The sequence below is a fragment of the Squalius cephalus genome (assembly GCF_949319135.1).
Source record: "Squalius cephalus genome assembly, chromosome: 23".
NCBI lineage: Eukaryota > Metazoa > Chordata > Actinopteri > Cypriniformes > Leuciscidae > Squalius > Squalius cephalus.
The window spans coordinates 19,709,592-19,724,554 of record NC_137144.1 but is presented as its reverse complement, the minus strand read 5'-3'; the positions used below and the strand labels follow the sequence as shown (position 1 = coordinate 19,724,554).

At 38.7% G+C, this 14,963-nt stretch overlaps 2 protein-coding genes across 3 annotated transcripts in view; one reads left to right on the top strand and one right to left on the bottom strand.

Annotated features, from left to right (window-relative positions):
• Positions 1 to 3,816, top strand: part of znrf1 (zinc and ring finger 1) — a 34,415-nt gene extending 30,599 nt beyond the window's left edge. The window contains exons 4-5 of the mRNA XM_079859329.1: positions 1,375 to 1,466; positions 2,387 to 3,816. Of these exons, the coding sequence (XP_079715455.1) occupies positions 1,375 to 1,432 (58 nt within the window). The 3' untranslated portion in view covers positions 1,433 to 1,466; positions 2,387 to 3,816. The remainder of the gene's footprint in view (positions 1 to 1,374; positions 1,467 to 2,386) is intronic.
• Positions 3,817 to 4,201: 385 nt separating this feature from the next.
• Positions 4,202 to 14,277, bottom strand: ldhd (lactate dehydrogenase D). Of its 2 annotated transcripts, none has more exons than XM_079859314.1 (11): positions 14,076 to 14,277; positions 13,728 to 13,840; positions 12,516 to 12,657; positions 12,192 to 12,333; positions 10,197 to 10,356; positions 9,915 to 10,114; positions 9,278 to 9,406; positions 8,345 to 8,472; positions 7,215 to 7,305; positions 7,016 to 7,127; positions 4,202 to 4,872 (listed from the first exon to the last, which is right to left on the bottom strand). In XM_079859314.1, the coding sequence occupies exons 1-11, from the start codon at positions 14,157 to 14,159 to the stop codon at positions 4,707 to 4,709; spliced, it is 1,467 nt and encodes a 488-aa protein (XP_079715440.1). In that variant the 5' UTR covers positions 14,160 to 14,277; the 3' UTR covers positions 4,202 to 4,706. The 2 variants fall into 2 exon arrangements, 1 of the variants encoding a protein (XP_079715440.1); XR_013819868.1 differs by having other exon boundaries at positions 4,208 to 4,872; positions 8,350 to 8,472; positions 14,076 to 14,249.
• Positions 14,278 to 14,963: the final 686 nt, after the last annotated feature.

The following is a 14,963-nucleotide window of genomic DNA, read 5'->3' as shown; positions in this document are numbered from 1 at the left end:
ACAGACCGATGGGCGTCTTGACTTGAAGCAGTGCATGCTGGTTAGAAATTTGTCTAGCTTGAGACAGCGCCGGCGCCACGTCACTGTGACGTATGGCATCAAAATACCGTGATCACATACGTTGTTTATCCTGACACTTTAAGTTCCGCTAATGCTCGCAAATAAGTGTTTTTCAGCTCTTTTCATGTAGTCACGATGTTATAATGTCATGTTTATCTAAATATAACTGATTAAAAAACCAGACCCCACTTCAATGGTATTGCAGTTGAATAGGCTTATGTTGAACTTTATTCTTGTACAAACAGATGCTGTATTAAGCAGTACATAAAGTATTGAATGAAAACTGTGTATTTGACAAATACTGCATTTAATTCACTTCATCTGTGATAAAGTAGGCAAACACCACACAAGCGTCACTACAGGAAGCAGAAAGTGTCCGACTTCACGTCTCTGTTTTCAGCTCCTCCCCGACTGCAAGCGGCGTCTCTCTGCGATCGGTTGCATCCAGCCGAAGTCGAACACACCTAGAGTGTTACTGACAGACTGGGAAGAGAGGAGCTGCAACCATGTAAAATATGTGAAAATAAATAACATTCAAGCATGAAAACCTATTCTAGCAGCCCCCGAAAAAAAAAAAAAAATCAAGACTTTGTAAAAGGGCATCATAGGTCCTCTTTAAACATGACAGGAAATGTTAGCTTTTAGTCTGTCAAATGAATGACAAATTACCTGAGAATTAACAATCGACTTTTTTTTTTTTTTTTTTTGCTGAACATGAAACACAAACCTTGTCATATCCTATATATAATTATGTGATTATGTAACTATATGATTGACATTTGATGTCTGTATATGGTGTCTCAGCAGGAGGTACTGGCTATTGAATAGCACACTCACGCATATGTCTGAAACCGCAGACACCTTGAAAAGTGAACCGATTGGCTGGCTGGTGTTGTTTTTGCAATCAAACAAATTTGCCACAAGCAAGTTATAAGCTCAGTCCTAACCAGGCGAGATGCAATAAAGCGACAACCAATAAATCCTTTCACTTCTAAGTTAATGCTTTTGGCCGAACCAGCTGCGACTGGCAAGACATTTGTGACTCTTGCTTGGTTTCTGTATCCAGTCCAGAATCCCGCTCCGCATCGCTGTACGTTAAACATCAAATATGTTCAGATTGGCTGTGATTTTGTCATTTTCTGCCCTTTTAGTGAGGACAGAAAAATTATTTGAAGCTTGAAACTCATTGTGCCTGCTTAGGAGACCTTATGTAGAATCATTTAAAAGCAATATGCTACTGGAAATGTTGTTTTTCTGACATAGATTGCATTAATATCGAGCCTAAACTGACATTTGTATCATATGTTTCATTAGCTGTATAGACTCCTGGTTTGAGATCAACCGCTCCTGCCCTGAACATCCTTCAGACTGACCTCCATCATCTACTTCTGCTAACACTGAGAAAGGTGAACCCCATCACACAAATATCCACCTACACGCAAACACGCCTCGATAATCTGATATTTCAAGTTTTCAACTTTATTTTTTACTTTATCAAACTGTAATTAGCAGCACTATCTTATCAATTCAATGCGCCACTTTTGAATAGACTTTAGAAAGCATCCTCCAGAGTAGCAACACAAATCTTTTTTGACAAGCTTTTATCGTAAATACACCTTCACACTTGTCTGGAACATTTTTAGACACATAGTAAATGTGAAATTAACACCTAAAACCCCTAATGGTCTCATGACCTTGCGCTGTTATGAAGGAACTAAAATTGCTATGGAATGCAAATGAAAGTTTTCACACTTGAGTCCTCCATTAAAAGAAACTGCATTCACAAAGATCTAGAACTCAGACCACTTTTATAGTATAATAATAATAATAATTTGCTGCATATGCAAGTTTTCATACTCGAGTTCTCTATGTAAAATTGCATTCACAAAGTTCTAGAACTCAGATCACTTTAATAATATATTGTTAATAATAATAATAATAATAATAAATATAATACCATAAATTATATTAATATGCAAATACAAGTTTTCACACTTTCACACTATCAATGGCAAACAGTGACGACTTTAACCGGGTGTACTGAGTGCCTCTAAAATGAGACACCGGTGTTTTTGAACAATCTATTGAATGAATGATTCAATGACAAATAAAAAAAAATCGCATTCATTTGTCGGCACCTACTTCAATGTAATTGTATATATATATAAACGCATGTTATATGTTACCCACACCACTGACTTAAAGTAAACCACATTCAGACCTGCTCCTTAGACCCCTGACATAAAACAAGACCAAGTCTGAAAACACCCTCGGGGTCATTATAATTCTTATATTCCTTCTTTATCTCTTTTTCCTCTCACTGTAGGGCACTTTATGGACCTAAACCTGGATATCCTGACACAAAAATAACCAAATAAATCAATCTACCAACCAATTCGGTCAAACCTACGGAAACGGAAATGTCATCGCAAAACTGAACCAAATAAAAGCGTTCATCCAGCCGACACCGTCATTACCACTTGCATCCACGAATCTCCTACGCGCTGTGCTAGAGATTGCTAAACTGCTAACCGGATCCCCCACGCCAGCCACCAACACCGGATCTCTGGCTTTGGATAACATCTCGTTTTCTTGCCCCCTCTACATGCTCCGTGTGCTTGTCGACGTGTGTTCAGTCTGTATTTTGACTCGGTCCTCTCTCCTTGTGTATGTAATCAGATGGAAGGAAATGGGAAAGAGGGGCGGGGCAACAAAAAGGGCGGAGCGATAAAGGGGCAGGGCACTAGCGTCAAAACAAGTAGGAAGTAGAACACCCTTTGCAAACCAATCCAGAGGCCATACCTGTCCTGTCAGTCAAACAATGCTGATTAGAGGAGCCATAAGGGGTGTGGCAGGGGGCGGGGTTTCATTACTGGTTCGTGGGAGGAGTTTCGTGTGCCGGTTCACTAGTTAGTGATGTGTTGGACAGCCGGTGGATGTAGATTTACTTATTCTGTGTGTGCATGTGTGTGATCATGTGTCCACAGGCGGGGAAATGTGTAAATTGTGTTTCCTGTTAGTGCCAGAGGAAGTCCAAGACATCAGTATGTGTGTTGGGATGGGGGTTTACGGTCATAAACGGAGAGAAATACACTCTCAGTCTGTCTTCAAATGTTTACAATTCACAGTAGATGTCTTTCCCCCATGGATTCTGAAACGATAAGAAGCTCAAAGCTATTTTCCTAGTTTCATCTGCAATTTTTGGGCAGTTATTATGAAGCGCTGACCATAATATTCGGACAATTTCCCTGTAAAAGCCTTGAGTACGTATTCAGTGTGTGTGTGTGTGTATGTGTGTGTGATTTCAGCTTCTGTCCATCTTCCCATGTTTTCTGTATATGACCGACCAGCTTGCGTCTGGTAAGCTAATGTTGCTTCACTACTGTATGTAAAACCCAGATAAACTGGTGTGAATCTATTACAAGATCATTTCTATGATCTGCATTTACTTTTTATTTTTGAAAAATCTGTGAGAAACCTCACAAGAAATATATTTAACCTTCAGGATGCCTCCGTCTACTGTGTAAACAGCAAGCACTGTTAGAAAATAATGTTGCAGAAATTGTAAAAAATAATAAAAAATAAAACATTTAAAAAACGAAAGGCGTAAAATGAAAAAGGTAGAAAAAATAACTGCAAGAAAATATTTGACAACCTATTACTTTTTGTGTTGGATAGAAGTAGAGCATTTCTGAGGTTTGTTTTCCTGCTTTGTGCCTGTAAATGAGGGCATACAAACACCATCCATCAAAACAATGGATAACAATTTCGCCTCACCGTGTAAAACAAATCAAACAAATAAACCGAGTCAGGTAGCGTAGTACTATCTTGTGCAGCATGGGCTGCAGAAAGTGACTCGGCACTCTCGAAACCCATCCTTTTCTTATTTTTGCGTTCAAGTCTGTTATTTTGTATGTTTTTCTTTTCTTTTTTCCAGGGATATGAACGGATGCCTGTTTTTAGGAAGTACAAATAAGTGTCTGATGATTTTGATGTGCAATCTGTGGGACGAGTAATAATGATGATGATCATACATATAATTAAAACAAGATGAAATAAGACCAGATGTTGCTTTCTTTTAACGATCGGTCCATTGCACACACACAACCCAAGTGTCAAATCCAAAAACGAAGAGACAAAACCATATTATGTGAGCTTTTTTTATTTACTGCATCACATTTAGCTCATCAGATGTTGAGTTCTGCTTCACAGAATCTCTTTCATAAACAAATATATCCATTTCAGTAATAATTATATTCACAGATATGTAGAAGGGGAAATGGCCAGACTAAACACAAGTTTGTCAAGGCACTATGATTTCACATTAATTCATATTTCAGAATGGTGTCAGATTGCCATGGAAAAGCAAAATAAAAGAACTGAATAATAATTTTTCAAGGCTCTTAGAAAATTCTGCCATGTACATTCATAATGTGTTTTCAAAATGATGCTACATAAGAAATGTTTTACTTCTGAATGTTCATGCAGAGAGCTTGAGTGACATGCACTTTTCACAAAGAAAATGCAGATTTTGTAAATCATTCTTTTTCTTAAAATCTCAAACTAACCTCATTCTCCTGACCACTAGTGGTCAGAAAATTTAGTGCAGAGTATAATTTTTAGTGTTCTGTGTTGGTTTGCGGTAATTACAACACCTTTCCAGGATTCATAAGGTTTTTGGGGTCCAGGCTGGCCTTGAGGCCCTGCATGACCTCTATGGCCAATGGACCGACCTCTTCCCTGAGCAGAGCCCGCTTTCCTTGGCCGACCCCATGTTCACCGGTACAAGTCCCATCCATCGCCAGTGCCCTCCTGCATTGAGAAAGACAACAAGAGAATGAATTAATTCACTGTAATTGTTACTGGCAATAAAATTTACTATTTTAGGCTATGTCTGCATTAACTCGCGTTGTTTTCGTGTTGTAGAGTGGATTGTGAAAATGAGTTATTTGAAAACCATGATGCATGTTTATGTAACGGACATAGGCCAGTAAGAGCTGTGCACGTAAACCTCACTCCCCTAGCCTCAAGAGGAACGTTAGCGGCTGCGGTCTTTAGCGTCCGCAACTCCCACGTCGGTTAGAATCCCGCTCGGAGCAGGTCGAGTAGGAACGGTTACATTTGGTGCCGTGACCCGGATGGGAGTGAGGTTTAGGGGGGTGAGTGTAACGTAGGCCAGTAAGAGCTGTGTGTAAACCTCACTCCCCTGGCCTCAAGAGGAGCGTCAGCGGCTCCCACATCGGTTAGAGTTCGCTTGGAGCAGGTCGAGTAGGACCGGTTACATTTAGTCATGTGACGCATATTGTACCTATTGATATCAGTTTATACCAGCATGTGCCTGCTATGTGCAATTCACTAACACAGTGTTGCTAACGATAAATGTACAATCTTCATATAACATTCCTGCAAAGATTCCTCGCAATTGCCGCCCTGTGTCAAAACAGGGCAATTCTAGACCATACATGGAATGGCGATTGAGTGCAATGTGGATGGAGAGCGTTTTGAAATGAAAACGCTGTTTTTAAATGAAGCTGGATTGTAGTCTTAGGGTGAAACCAGAAGCACATCTGGCAGTCTTGATCAGTTGTGCAGCTGAACTGTCTGTCCAGTCCAGTTTCAATTCGCAGGTGTTTCCACCTCCACATTCTCCAACTGAATGATGTCGACTGGTCTCGGGTGCTCCCTGGCGCAGCAGAAATCCAACACCTACACATCTTGTTCATGCAGGTTGTACACACTGTTCGACATGACAAGGTACACCACTGTATTGTATACTCTACCCATAATTATTGCTGGAATAGAAGTCTAAATCATTTGTGAGGCAAGCAAAATTATGGAACAAAAGCTGTTGATTGAGCTTAACTCAATGCAGGAATACACTACACGATTTCCCCCACGATTTGCAGTCTGGAGGAGTCGAGGCTAGTTGCCGAAAGTCAGAGCCAGTCTGAAAACGTTGGCCAATTGAAGTTGACAGGTTTGACAAAAAATCAAGTGTATAATGGGCACGGTCTCTGATTTTGTTTAGCTTCAGACTTCGATTCCATCCAGTCGGAGGAAATCAAACGTGATATTTCGAGCCGATTTTAAAACACATTGTTTTTATTTGTCAAGCGCATGTTTCTGTATGAGATTGTTCGGAATGATTTGAAAGTTGTTTAGCGTACGATGCCCAGTTTTTCTCTGTAACTTTTTACAAAGGCGGCAAGTGTGTGATGCCTACTGTTTTAAGATCTGCTCAGATTTTAAAAGTTGTGTAGTGTATTCCAGTTTTTTAATTGAACCCCACACTTTTCTTTTAAGAGTCAGAATGGTATTGAAGGTGTTGGTTTATGGAAGTTAACAGATTAATTTAATTAGGCCTGGTCAAGTTCCTCTGAACTTCCAGGTAGACTGTATTAAAGCTCTCTAATACTAGCTCTCCACACAAGTTCAGCCCGGTAATGTTTCTTCTCCTCTCAGAGTTGCTCTTTCAGTGTGTGAACACTCCTTTGGCAGGTAATAAGGCTTTAGTTTTTGCAAACTTGTTCTTTTACAGTAACATCATGTCTGTCATTCACAAAAAGGGCAAGTCCAACTCAATTTGCTCCTATCAGGACAAACTCTTGCGCATCAGGTCAGCCAGATTTCACTGAACCAAATGAGATTGCGGTGTTTGTCTTCTCTTTGGCTGCTGGTCAGTGCCAATCGCACATCCAATGTACCTGACAGAGACTGCACTTTACCCATAATGACTGAAGGCAGCTAGCCCTTTATTATTTCCAAAGCCAGACACTAGAACCTATGTCTGTCATTGTCAATATACACTCTCCAAATGGCAGAAGACATTCTGAGAAATAATCCTGATATTGATTGGTACACAAAACAAAACTGACAATAGGCACAAAAGGTGCTGCCATTCCCTCTCAGCCGCCTCAGAAGATCAACGCCGCTGAAAGGAACTAAATAGAAGTACCTGGCCAGTCTCTCAGTGAAGGAGTGAACCCTTTGCACCTCGTCTGGGTCATTAGGATCCAGTACCATTAAACAATGGAAATTTCCATCACCTACATGACCTGCAATAGGACCTAGAAAAAAAAACATAACCGTATTATATCAGCAGTTTAAAAAACAGTTCTGAACACTAAATGATAAGATCAAACTAGGCAAGCTACCAGTAAGATTGTTGCTGATTAGATCTTCCTTCGTCTCCACTATAATCTGAGGTAGTCGTGAGATAGGCACGCAGACGTCTGTAGAATATGCCTGCAAGAAAATGAGTACATTTTTGTAAGTTATGTATTCAAATATTTTCTCTTATTTCCCCCAAATAGTGTAAAACTGTGGATGTGTGGTGCTTTCATAACATTGCTCTGTTTGCTAGAGCATTCTGACCAGCCAAGCATAGCAACTGGCTAAGTTTGGGGTTTGGCTGACCTATGGCAGAATGTTTGGGAAACCTGTTGGAAAAAGTCATGGTTTTAAGTAAATAGAGATGTATAGTACTGTATGAATTATAAAAAATGTATATTATTTATATTGTAATTATTTTAGTAGATTATAATATCATTATTATTATTATGTTATTTTAGTACATCTTTGATAATTAGATCTTCTTTTGTCTAGGCACACATAAATCTGTAGAGAATGCCTGTAAGAAAATGTGTTATTTTTCAGTGTTAAAAAACGTTGTCCGATTCCAACTTGAAATTCATTGACAATTATAATTAAGCCATACTGTTGGCTGGTTTTCCTTAAAAAAATGTGTAAAACTGTGTCTCTGGCGCTTTCAAAACATTACTGTTTGTGTGAGCATTCCAACTCCAGCACAGCAACAGTGGCTCAACCAATGGTGTGAGTTTGGGGCAGGGTTATCTGTTTGGTTGACCAATGGCAGAGTGTATGGGAAACCTTTTTGAAAACAGTCATTATTTTTGCAATGCATTATGCACAATCGCACAAAAATTTAATCTTGAGGAAGGACTCACAAAAGGACAAAGCAATATTGATCTGATCTACATTTATGCTAAAGTTATTTAGCTTCTGGAACTCATTACTATAGTTAATAATATAATGTACAGTATATAATATAATATATTATAATATAATATTAGTACACATGCTTCCAATCCTAAAATAAGCAAATATTATGTAGGAATTAAGTATAATAAGCATTCAAGCTTCAATATGATAAAAAAGTATATACTGTATGTCAGTCTCAAGTATAAAGTATGTATTCTAAGTTACAAGGAAATAAACTGCACTTGTCTGAGTCAGAATCAAGTCATGCAGTAAATGTTCCCACCTTACATCCAGGCCTCAGGGCCAGGGCAGCGTACCATGCATCATGACGGGCTTTCCACAGCCGGCTGCGGGTCTCCTCATCTTCCGCCCAGGCAAAGTCTGACCCTCCGTTATCACGCGTGATCTCCTCTAAACACAGAACATAATGCTTTTGCAGATGACACATTCTTTCACATATATTATCTGGTTATAAAAAAGTATGTTCAATATAGTATGAATGAAATCCGAACGTTCAACATTCGTCGTGCTGTTATTGTCATGTGACCTACAGTGTCGGTTGCGTTGCTTCACTGCCATTAGCAACTCTTCTCCCATGGGCTTGTGGTACAGTAAATTATCCATTGGATGCACACTTCAGAATCTCATTAGAAGTAGTATGTCATGTGAGCCGAGTAGTATATCCGAATTGCATCCAAAATCGCGTTCTATATAGTAGGTACTACATTTGGTTTGAAACTTTTGTGACTATTAAAAAAAGTATGATCTATATAGTATGAATGTGTGTAGTATGAATGGAATTTGGTCGTACTACTTCCGCCATGTTGTCATAATCATGTGACCTATGGCATCAGTTGCGTCGCTTCACTTCCGTTCACTAATCCTTCCCCGTGGCCTCATGGGATAGTAAAGTGTCCATCGTATGCGCACTTCAGTATCTCACCAGAAGTAGTACATCATACGGGTACTTTTCACTTACTGTTTTATGAAAACTATTAATTCGGACATACTACTCAGCTCACATACTGTTTTTCGCCTACTATATAGTATGGAAGTAGGCATATTCCCGAGCCATAGGCAAGGCTGCTATCACTACCTAGTGTACTATAACCAAAGCTCACCTAGTGCACACTAAAAACCCTCTAAATGGCATTGTTTTGCATTTGTAAAATACAGTTTTTGTACACATTTATTTTTTGGTTTTATCCACAAATACCTGTGATGGACACTTGCTCTTCCATGCTCTTGGAGCTCCCATGGAACTCCAGGAAGAGAGTGGGCGTTACGGCGTAGGACAGGTTGTTAAAGAGATTGCAGGCGTTTATCATCACATCATCCAAGAACTCTGCGAATGAAACATATCAGCACCAATTAAGTTGTGTGAGGCCTTTGTGGGTAGAAAGTCCAGGGTTAAAAAAAATGTATGCCTCACTGCAGCCTCGATTTAAAAATCGAAGAGACCGGTCATGCCTGATTACTCATAAATTGGATGGAGCTACTGGTGGAATATTTTCCCTGAGTGGACTGCAAAAGAAGAAACACTTTGTGGTTCTGAGAACCAAGAAATTCATTAAACCCTTGACTGCGCTCAGTGTTGACTATGTATAAGGATGGTGTTTTCTTCTGAATTAATGTTTATGTTATTGCAAGAACCTTTAATGAATAGATTAAAATGAAATGAATAGAGTTCTGGACTAAATCACACAGCTAGGCATGCATGTAGTTTCGAGTGCCACAGTCTGTGATTTTACAAGAATACAACACAAGAGACCAACTGTTCTTTTGTTACGTTACATGCCAATGACGGCAGCACACCAAGCACATTGTGACCATGTTCTTCAACCTCCACTCACCTATGCGGGCAATGGGCACTCCAGCTTGCAGAATCTGAACGGTGCTGTCCACCGCTGATTGGACGGATGGAAAGGAGCAGACAGCTGACACCATACTTTCAGGAATACCATACAATCGAAGTGTGGCTTTGGTAATGATTCCCAAAGTTCCCTCCGAGCCCACAAAAAGGTTTGTCAAGTTGTAACCAGCTGCTGTCTTTCTGAAAGGGCATTGCATTGTGAAAGTCCATCAAGTGTAGACAACAGTTCAACTCGAAAGATGCTTCGAGTTTGCAGTCATACCTTGGACGGCGCCCCCTGCCTGCTGTGTGGAGGACTGCTCCATCTGCTAGAACCACCTCCAGGTTCAGGACGTTCTCGCGCATTGTGCCATAACGGACGGCGTTTGTCCCTGATGCGCTAGTTGCAGCCATGCCGCAGAGAGATGCGTCGGCACCTGGATCTGTGGAAATATATTCCTTAACCATTAATCATTTCAAAACATATAACACAAAAAATAAGAGTTTAAATGAAGGCCCGTTCGCACCAAAGACTAAATATAACAATAACTATACAGTAATCATCCCAATTCCATGAAAAAAGGGAAGTCCACATCAAAACTATAACAATAACGATATAGGAATATCAGGAATGATATCATTTTTTTCAGCTGATGAAGGTTAGCAGCCAATCAGAATCCATCCTGCTTTAAAAAGCTTGAGCTTCTAATGCGACAGGCAACAAAACTGCAGCGCATGCTTATAATAAACAGAACAATATTATGTGTTGGTGTGGATGTGTAATCCCTCAGGTCCTACTCGCCCCGCTCTGTGCGGGCCTCTGTAAGACTGGAGAAACTGGAAGAACTTTCCCTTCACCCCTTTTTCCCCCATCTCTTCTCTCTCTCATGCTGAGATCACCTGAAATTCACCCACAAATCTATATGGTTTAATGTGAACAATTATCATACAGCACTATACATGTTTGGTATCATTTGAAATGTCTCAGTGCGACTGGTACAAAGGTAATAACGTTTTTAAATATCTTGCTTACAGAGGAGGGTGGGTCTTTCATGCAAATGACATCCTGCACTCAAGAGGTGTAAACTCTGGAGACCGTGATTAATGCAAATTCCCATTGTTAGCACATTCTTCCATTTGAAAGAGGTTTCTGTCTTGGTCTGAGTATTTAAAGAAATATTTCAAGAGGCTCATGGCGATTTGTAACCAGATTATTATTATGTATACTATTTTCCTGAGTCAGGTATGCATCTTTTACTCTTTACTTCAGGGCATTTGATGTTATGTATTGATTATCTTTTAATTGATTCTGTAATTGGCATGATACATTTACCTGACTAAATTGTTACATTTGATTTTATTCTGACTTACTCTGAAATGATTGATTCTAGTAGATTATGCCCACAACACCAAAATTCTACGCTCAGGTTGGTAACGGACTAAAATACAGCTTAGGTGGGGCAGAGGTGCACACCGTCTGAAGTTTTAGAGATCCGACTAACACATTGGCATTAGTCATGTATACTTAGACAGTAGAGGCTAAAAATGGGTTTTCCGTTTAGAACAACAGTATGGTTAGACCAATCTAAATAGGGGTGAGCCTCGACCTCTGATTATTGTATAGTATTATTCTAACTAAGTGTACGTGTAATATACACTATAAGTGTAATATAGTCTTACATTAATTATGTGTGTTTAGATCTATGGGGACTAAATAATATATTCTAAAATGAGCAAGTAGAGTACGGCCGTCTAGACTATTAGTCAATAGCCTCTGTCTAATGACCGAGACTGACAAGCTTGTGGTTATGAGATCATATACCCAGCCGGTGAGAGACTCAAAGTGTTATAGGAATCCAGATGAACGAGTGTAATTTCAATAAAGAGTTTAATAGAATAATCAAACATTCACCTAAATTTAATGATCTTCAAATATCATTTAAAACCTTTTTAATTGTTGGAGTCAGATGAAATAAAGAGGTAATTAAATTACTTTGCCACACTGAAAAGACCTTCACCCGCTTATTGGAAACTGTCGTTGGACCGTTTGGGCGGGCCTTACACCTCGAACCCGGGTCTCTGGGAGCGCCTCTTGAGATCAGGGGAGTGAGGTTTACACACACAACTCTTACTAGTTGGCCTCCGTTACAGATGCAATTATAGACATTGCTATAGTTATTGTTCTTGGTGTAAACGGGCCTTTAGGCTTAAATTAATCTGTGTATTCAGGCATTGTGTGATCTACTTTGTACTTATAATACAGAAGAATTTGACAGACCAACAGGAAACCAGAGGCCAGTGTCACGCAGGTATGAATTGAGGCCTTTGCGCGTCACACCTGGCTCCACCGTCACGTCAAAATCCTCTTGGTGAAGATCAAGGACCTGGTCCATTTTTCTCAGACTGAAACACACTCCACCCTAACAAACACACAAACTTTTTTTAAAAGCATTAATAGATGTTTACTTAAGAAAATGTATCAAAATAGCTCAAAATAAGGACAAAATTAAATACTTTTCCTTTCTTGAAGGTTAGATTTGAAGTCTAAAACTTGCCCTGTCACAGTCAAACTCTTCTTCTGTCTCTTCTCTACTGGACCAACCTGCAGAGCACCAACACCTCCCTCCAGGCCAGTCCCTGTACCAAATGGGATGATGGGTAGTTGGTGGTGGTGACAAATTTTGGCAAGAGCACTGACTTCATCTACAGACCGAGGAAACACCACCACATCTGGTGGTAGACATCTGACATGGCAAGAAAAAAAAAAACAGGAATATGTAAATACCAAGTAAATACCAAATCAGTTTTAAATGTTAGATAATTTGTTTACTAAATGTTGATGTTTATTTAATTTTGCAATGAAACGGAAGTACAAAGCATCCAATCTTCCATATTGAGACACACATCCATGATTTGATACTCGGTTATTATCAATGTTGTTAACAGTTGTGCTGCTTAATATTTTTTTGGAACCTGTGATACCTTTTTCAGGATTCATTGATGAATAAAAAGTTAAAAAGAACAGCATTTATTCAAAATATAAATATTTTCTAACAATATAAATCTTTACCATCACTTTTTAGCAACACATCTTTACTGAATAAAAGTATTAATTTCTTTTTTTTTTTTACTTTTGAACGGTAGTGTATATTCTTACAAAAGATTTCTATTTTACAATGAATGCTGTTATTTTTTTGTATTTTTATTCATCAAAGATTCCTGAAAAAAGTAGCACATGTTATAAAAAAAAATATATTAAGTAGCACAACTGTTTCCAACATTGATAATCAACATCATCATATTAGAATGATTACTCAAAGGATCATGTGACACTGAAGACTGGAGTAATGGCTGATGAAAATTCAGCTTTGCATCACAGAAATAAATTATATTTTAAAAGTATATTAAAATAGAAAACCATTATTTTAAATTGTAATAATATTTCACAATATTACTGTTTTTTCTGTATTTTCGATCAAATAAATGCAGGCTTGAGGAGCATAAGAGACTTCTTTCAAAAACATTAAAAATAGTAATGTTATATATACTACTGAGGATTGATTAATTATGCCTGTGGATCCACGCTGTAGATGATTATTTATGTCTGGGGTGCAGGAGAAAGGGGGAAAATAAAGTTGCATGCTGAACGGACCCACACGACTGTTTAGTGAATATGTCGCCTGAACTACTTTAAATCATTAACTCGGACGCTACAGTTGGTTTATTTGTACTTGAGGGTGGACCAACTGCTGCACAGTTTGCATAACATTTAATTGCAGGTGGCACTCACTCAGGTATGGCAGTGAAAACTTACCTGTGCACGGACTCATCCCTGCCGTGCTGTTCTCTGACAGCTGACCCCACAGACACGCCTTCATCCCCGCTAACCGAGCGAAACGATGTGATAGCCCGCTCGACGGCTCCAGTCTAATATCAAAGCAAGAAATGCACTGACTGTTTACATGACTTTACTCTATGGTGACAGGTACGTTAATAATTATTAATAATTATTTGTAATGGTTACATTTATTTTTAATTCGTTATTTATAACTTGTGGGGGAAATATTTTTATTTTTAAGTTTCGAGATTTATTATCTGCATAAACAGACCGTCTATTTATTAGAATTATGTTATAGTGAACAGGACTGATGCCAGAGCTTACTTTAGCAGAATATCTCCTGCACCTCCCGTAAGTAAACGGCAGCCGTGGAGAAATTAAGCGTAGGGCCTGTCTGAACGAGTTCATTTCCACTTCTTACTAAATCCGTGCTGATTCTGAAATACCCAAGCTTTAATGCATAACGTCAGTTAAGCGTGTATATGTAAATATTCTTCCGGATCAGCGTACTGCGTCACGCCTCCTCTGAACCTCAAGCCCCGCCCTGCAGATTGGGCTTTGAATATAACGCGACCTTCACCCAGTAGATTTAGCTGATTTGCTTAAAGAGAGAATATTTATAAATGTTAATTAATTAGCAGTAGTCTCAAGTCGAAGTCACTTTCGTCGGAGCAATGGCGGAGTAGCCTACCATCTCTTATTTAACAACACAAAATACAGCAAGGTTTTTTTTTTACATCAAATCTTTAAAAAAAAGAAGAAGACGTGCATCAGTAAATGTTTTGCTTTTTTATTTTTGTAATTAATTTACGAACCCACTGTAAAAGTTTATCGTTACATTATATTATATTGTTACAGACAATGCTATCATATTTTCGATTCGATTATTTAATTTTAAATAAAAACCCTGACAATGTCACTGCTAAATAAATACCTAAGTATTATGGTATTCCGCCATGTTTCTAACTGACACGCACCCAACTCGTAAACTTCCCGAGTTTCCCACTTGTAAGTAAGCAAGCCTAAGTAAAATTTTATTTATAGCACTTTTAACGCAACAATGTACAAAGTGCTTTACACAATATAAAAACACAATCATTAAAATACATTAATGAAGAGCTATACATAGTAGCCTACGTAAAGAAACAAAAAAAAAATCAAAACCCAAAATGCAGAAGACCTCACAAAATATTAAAAGCACGTAGGCCTATA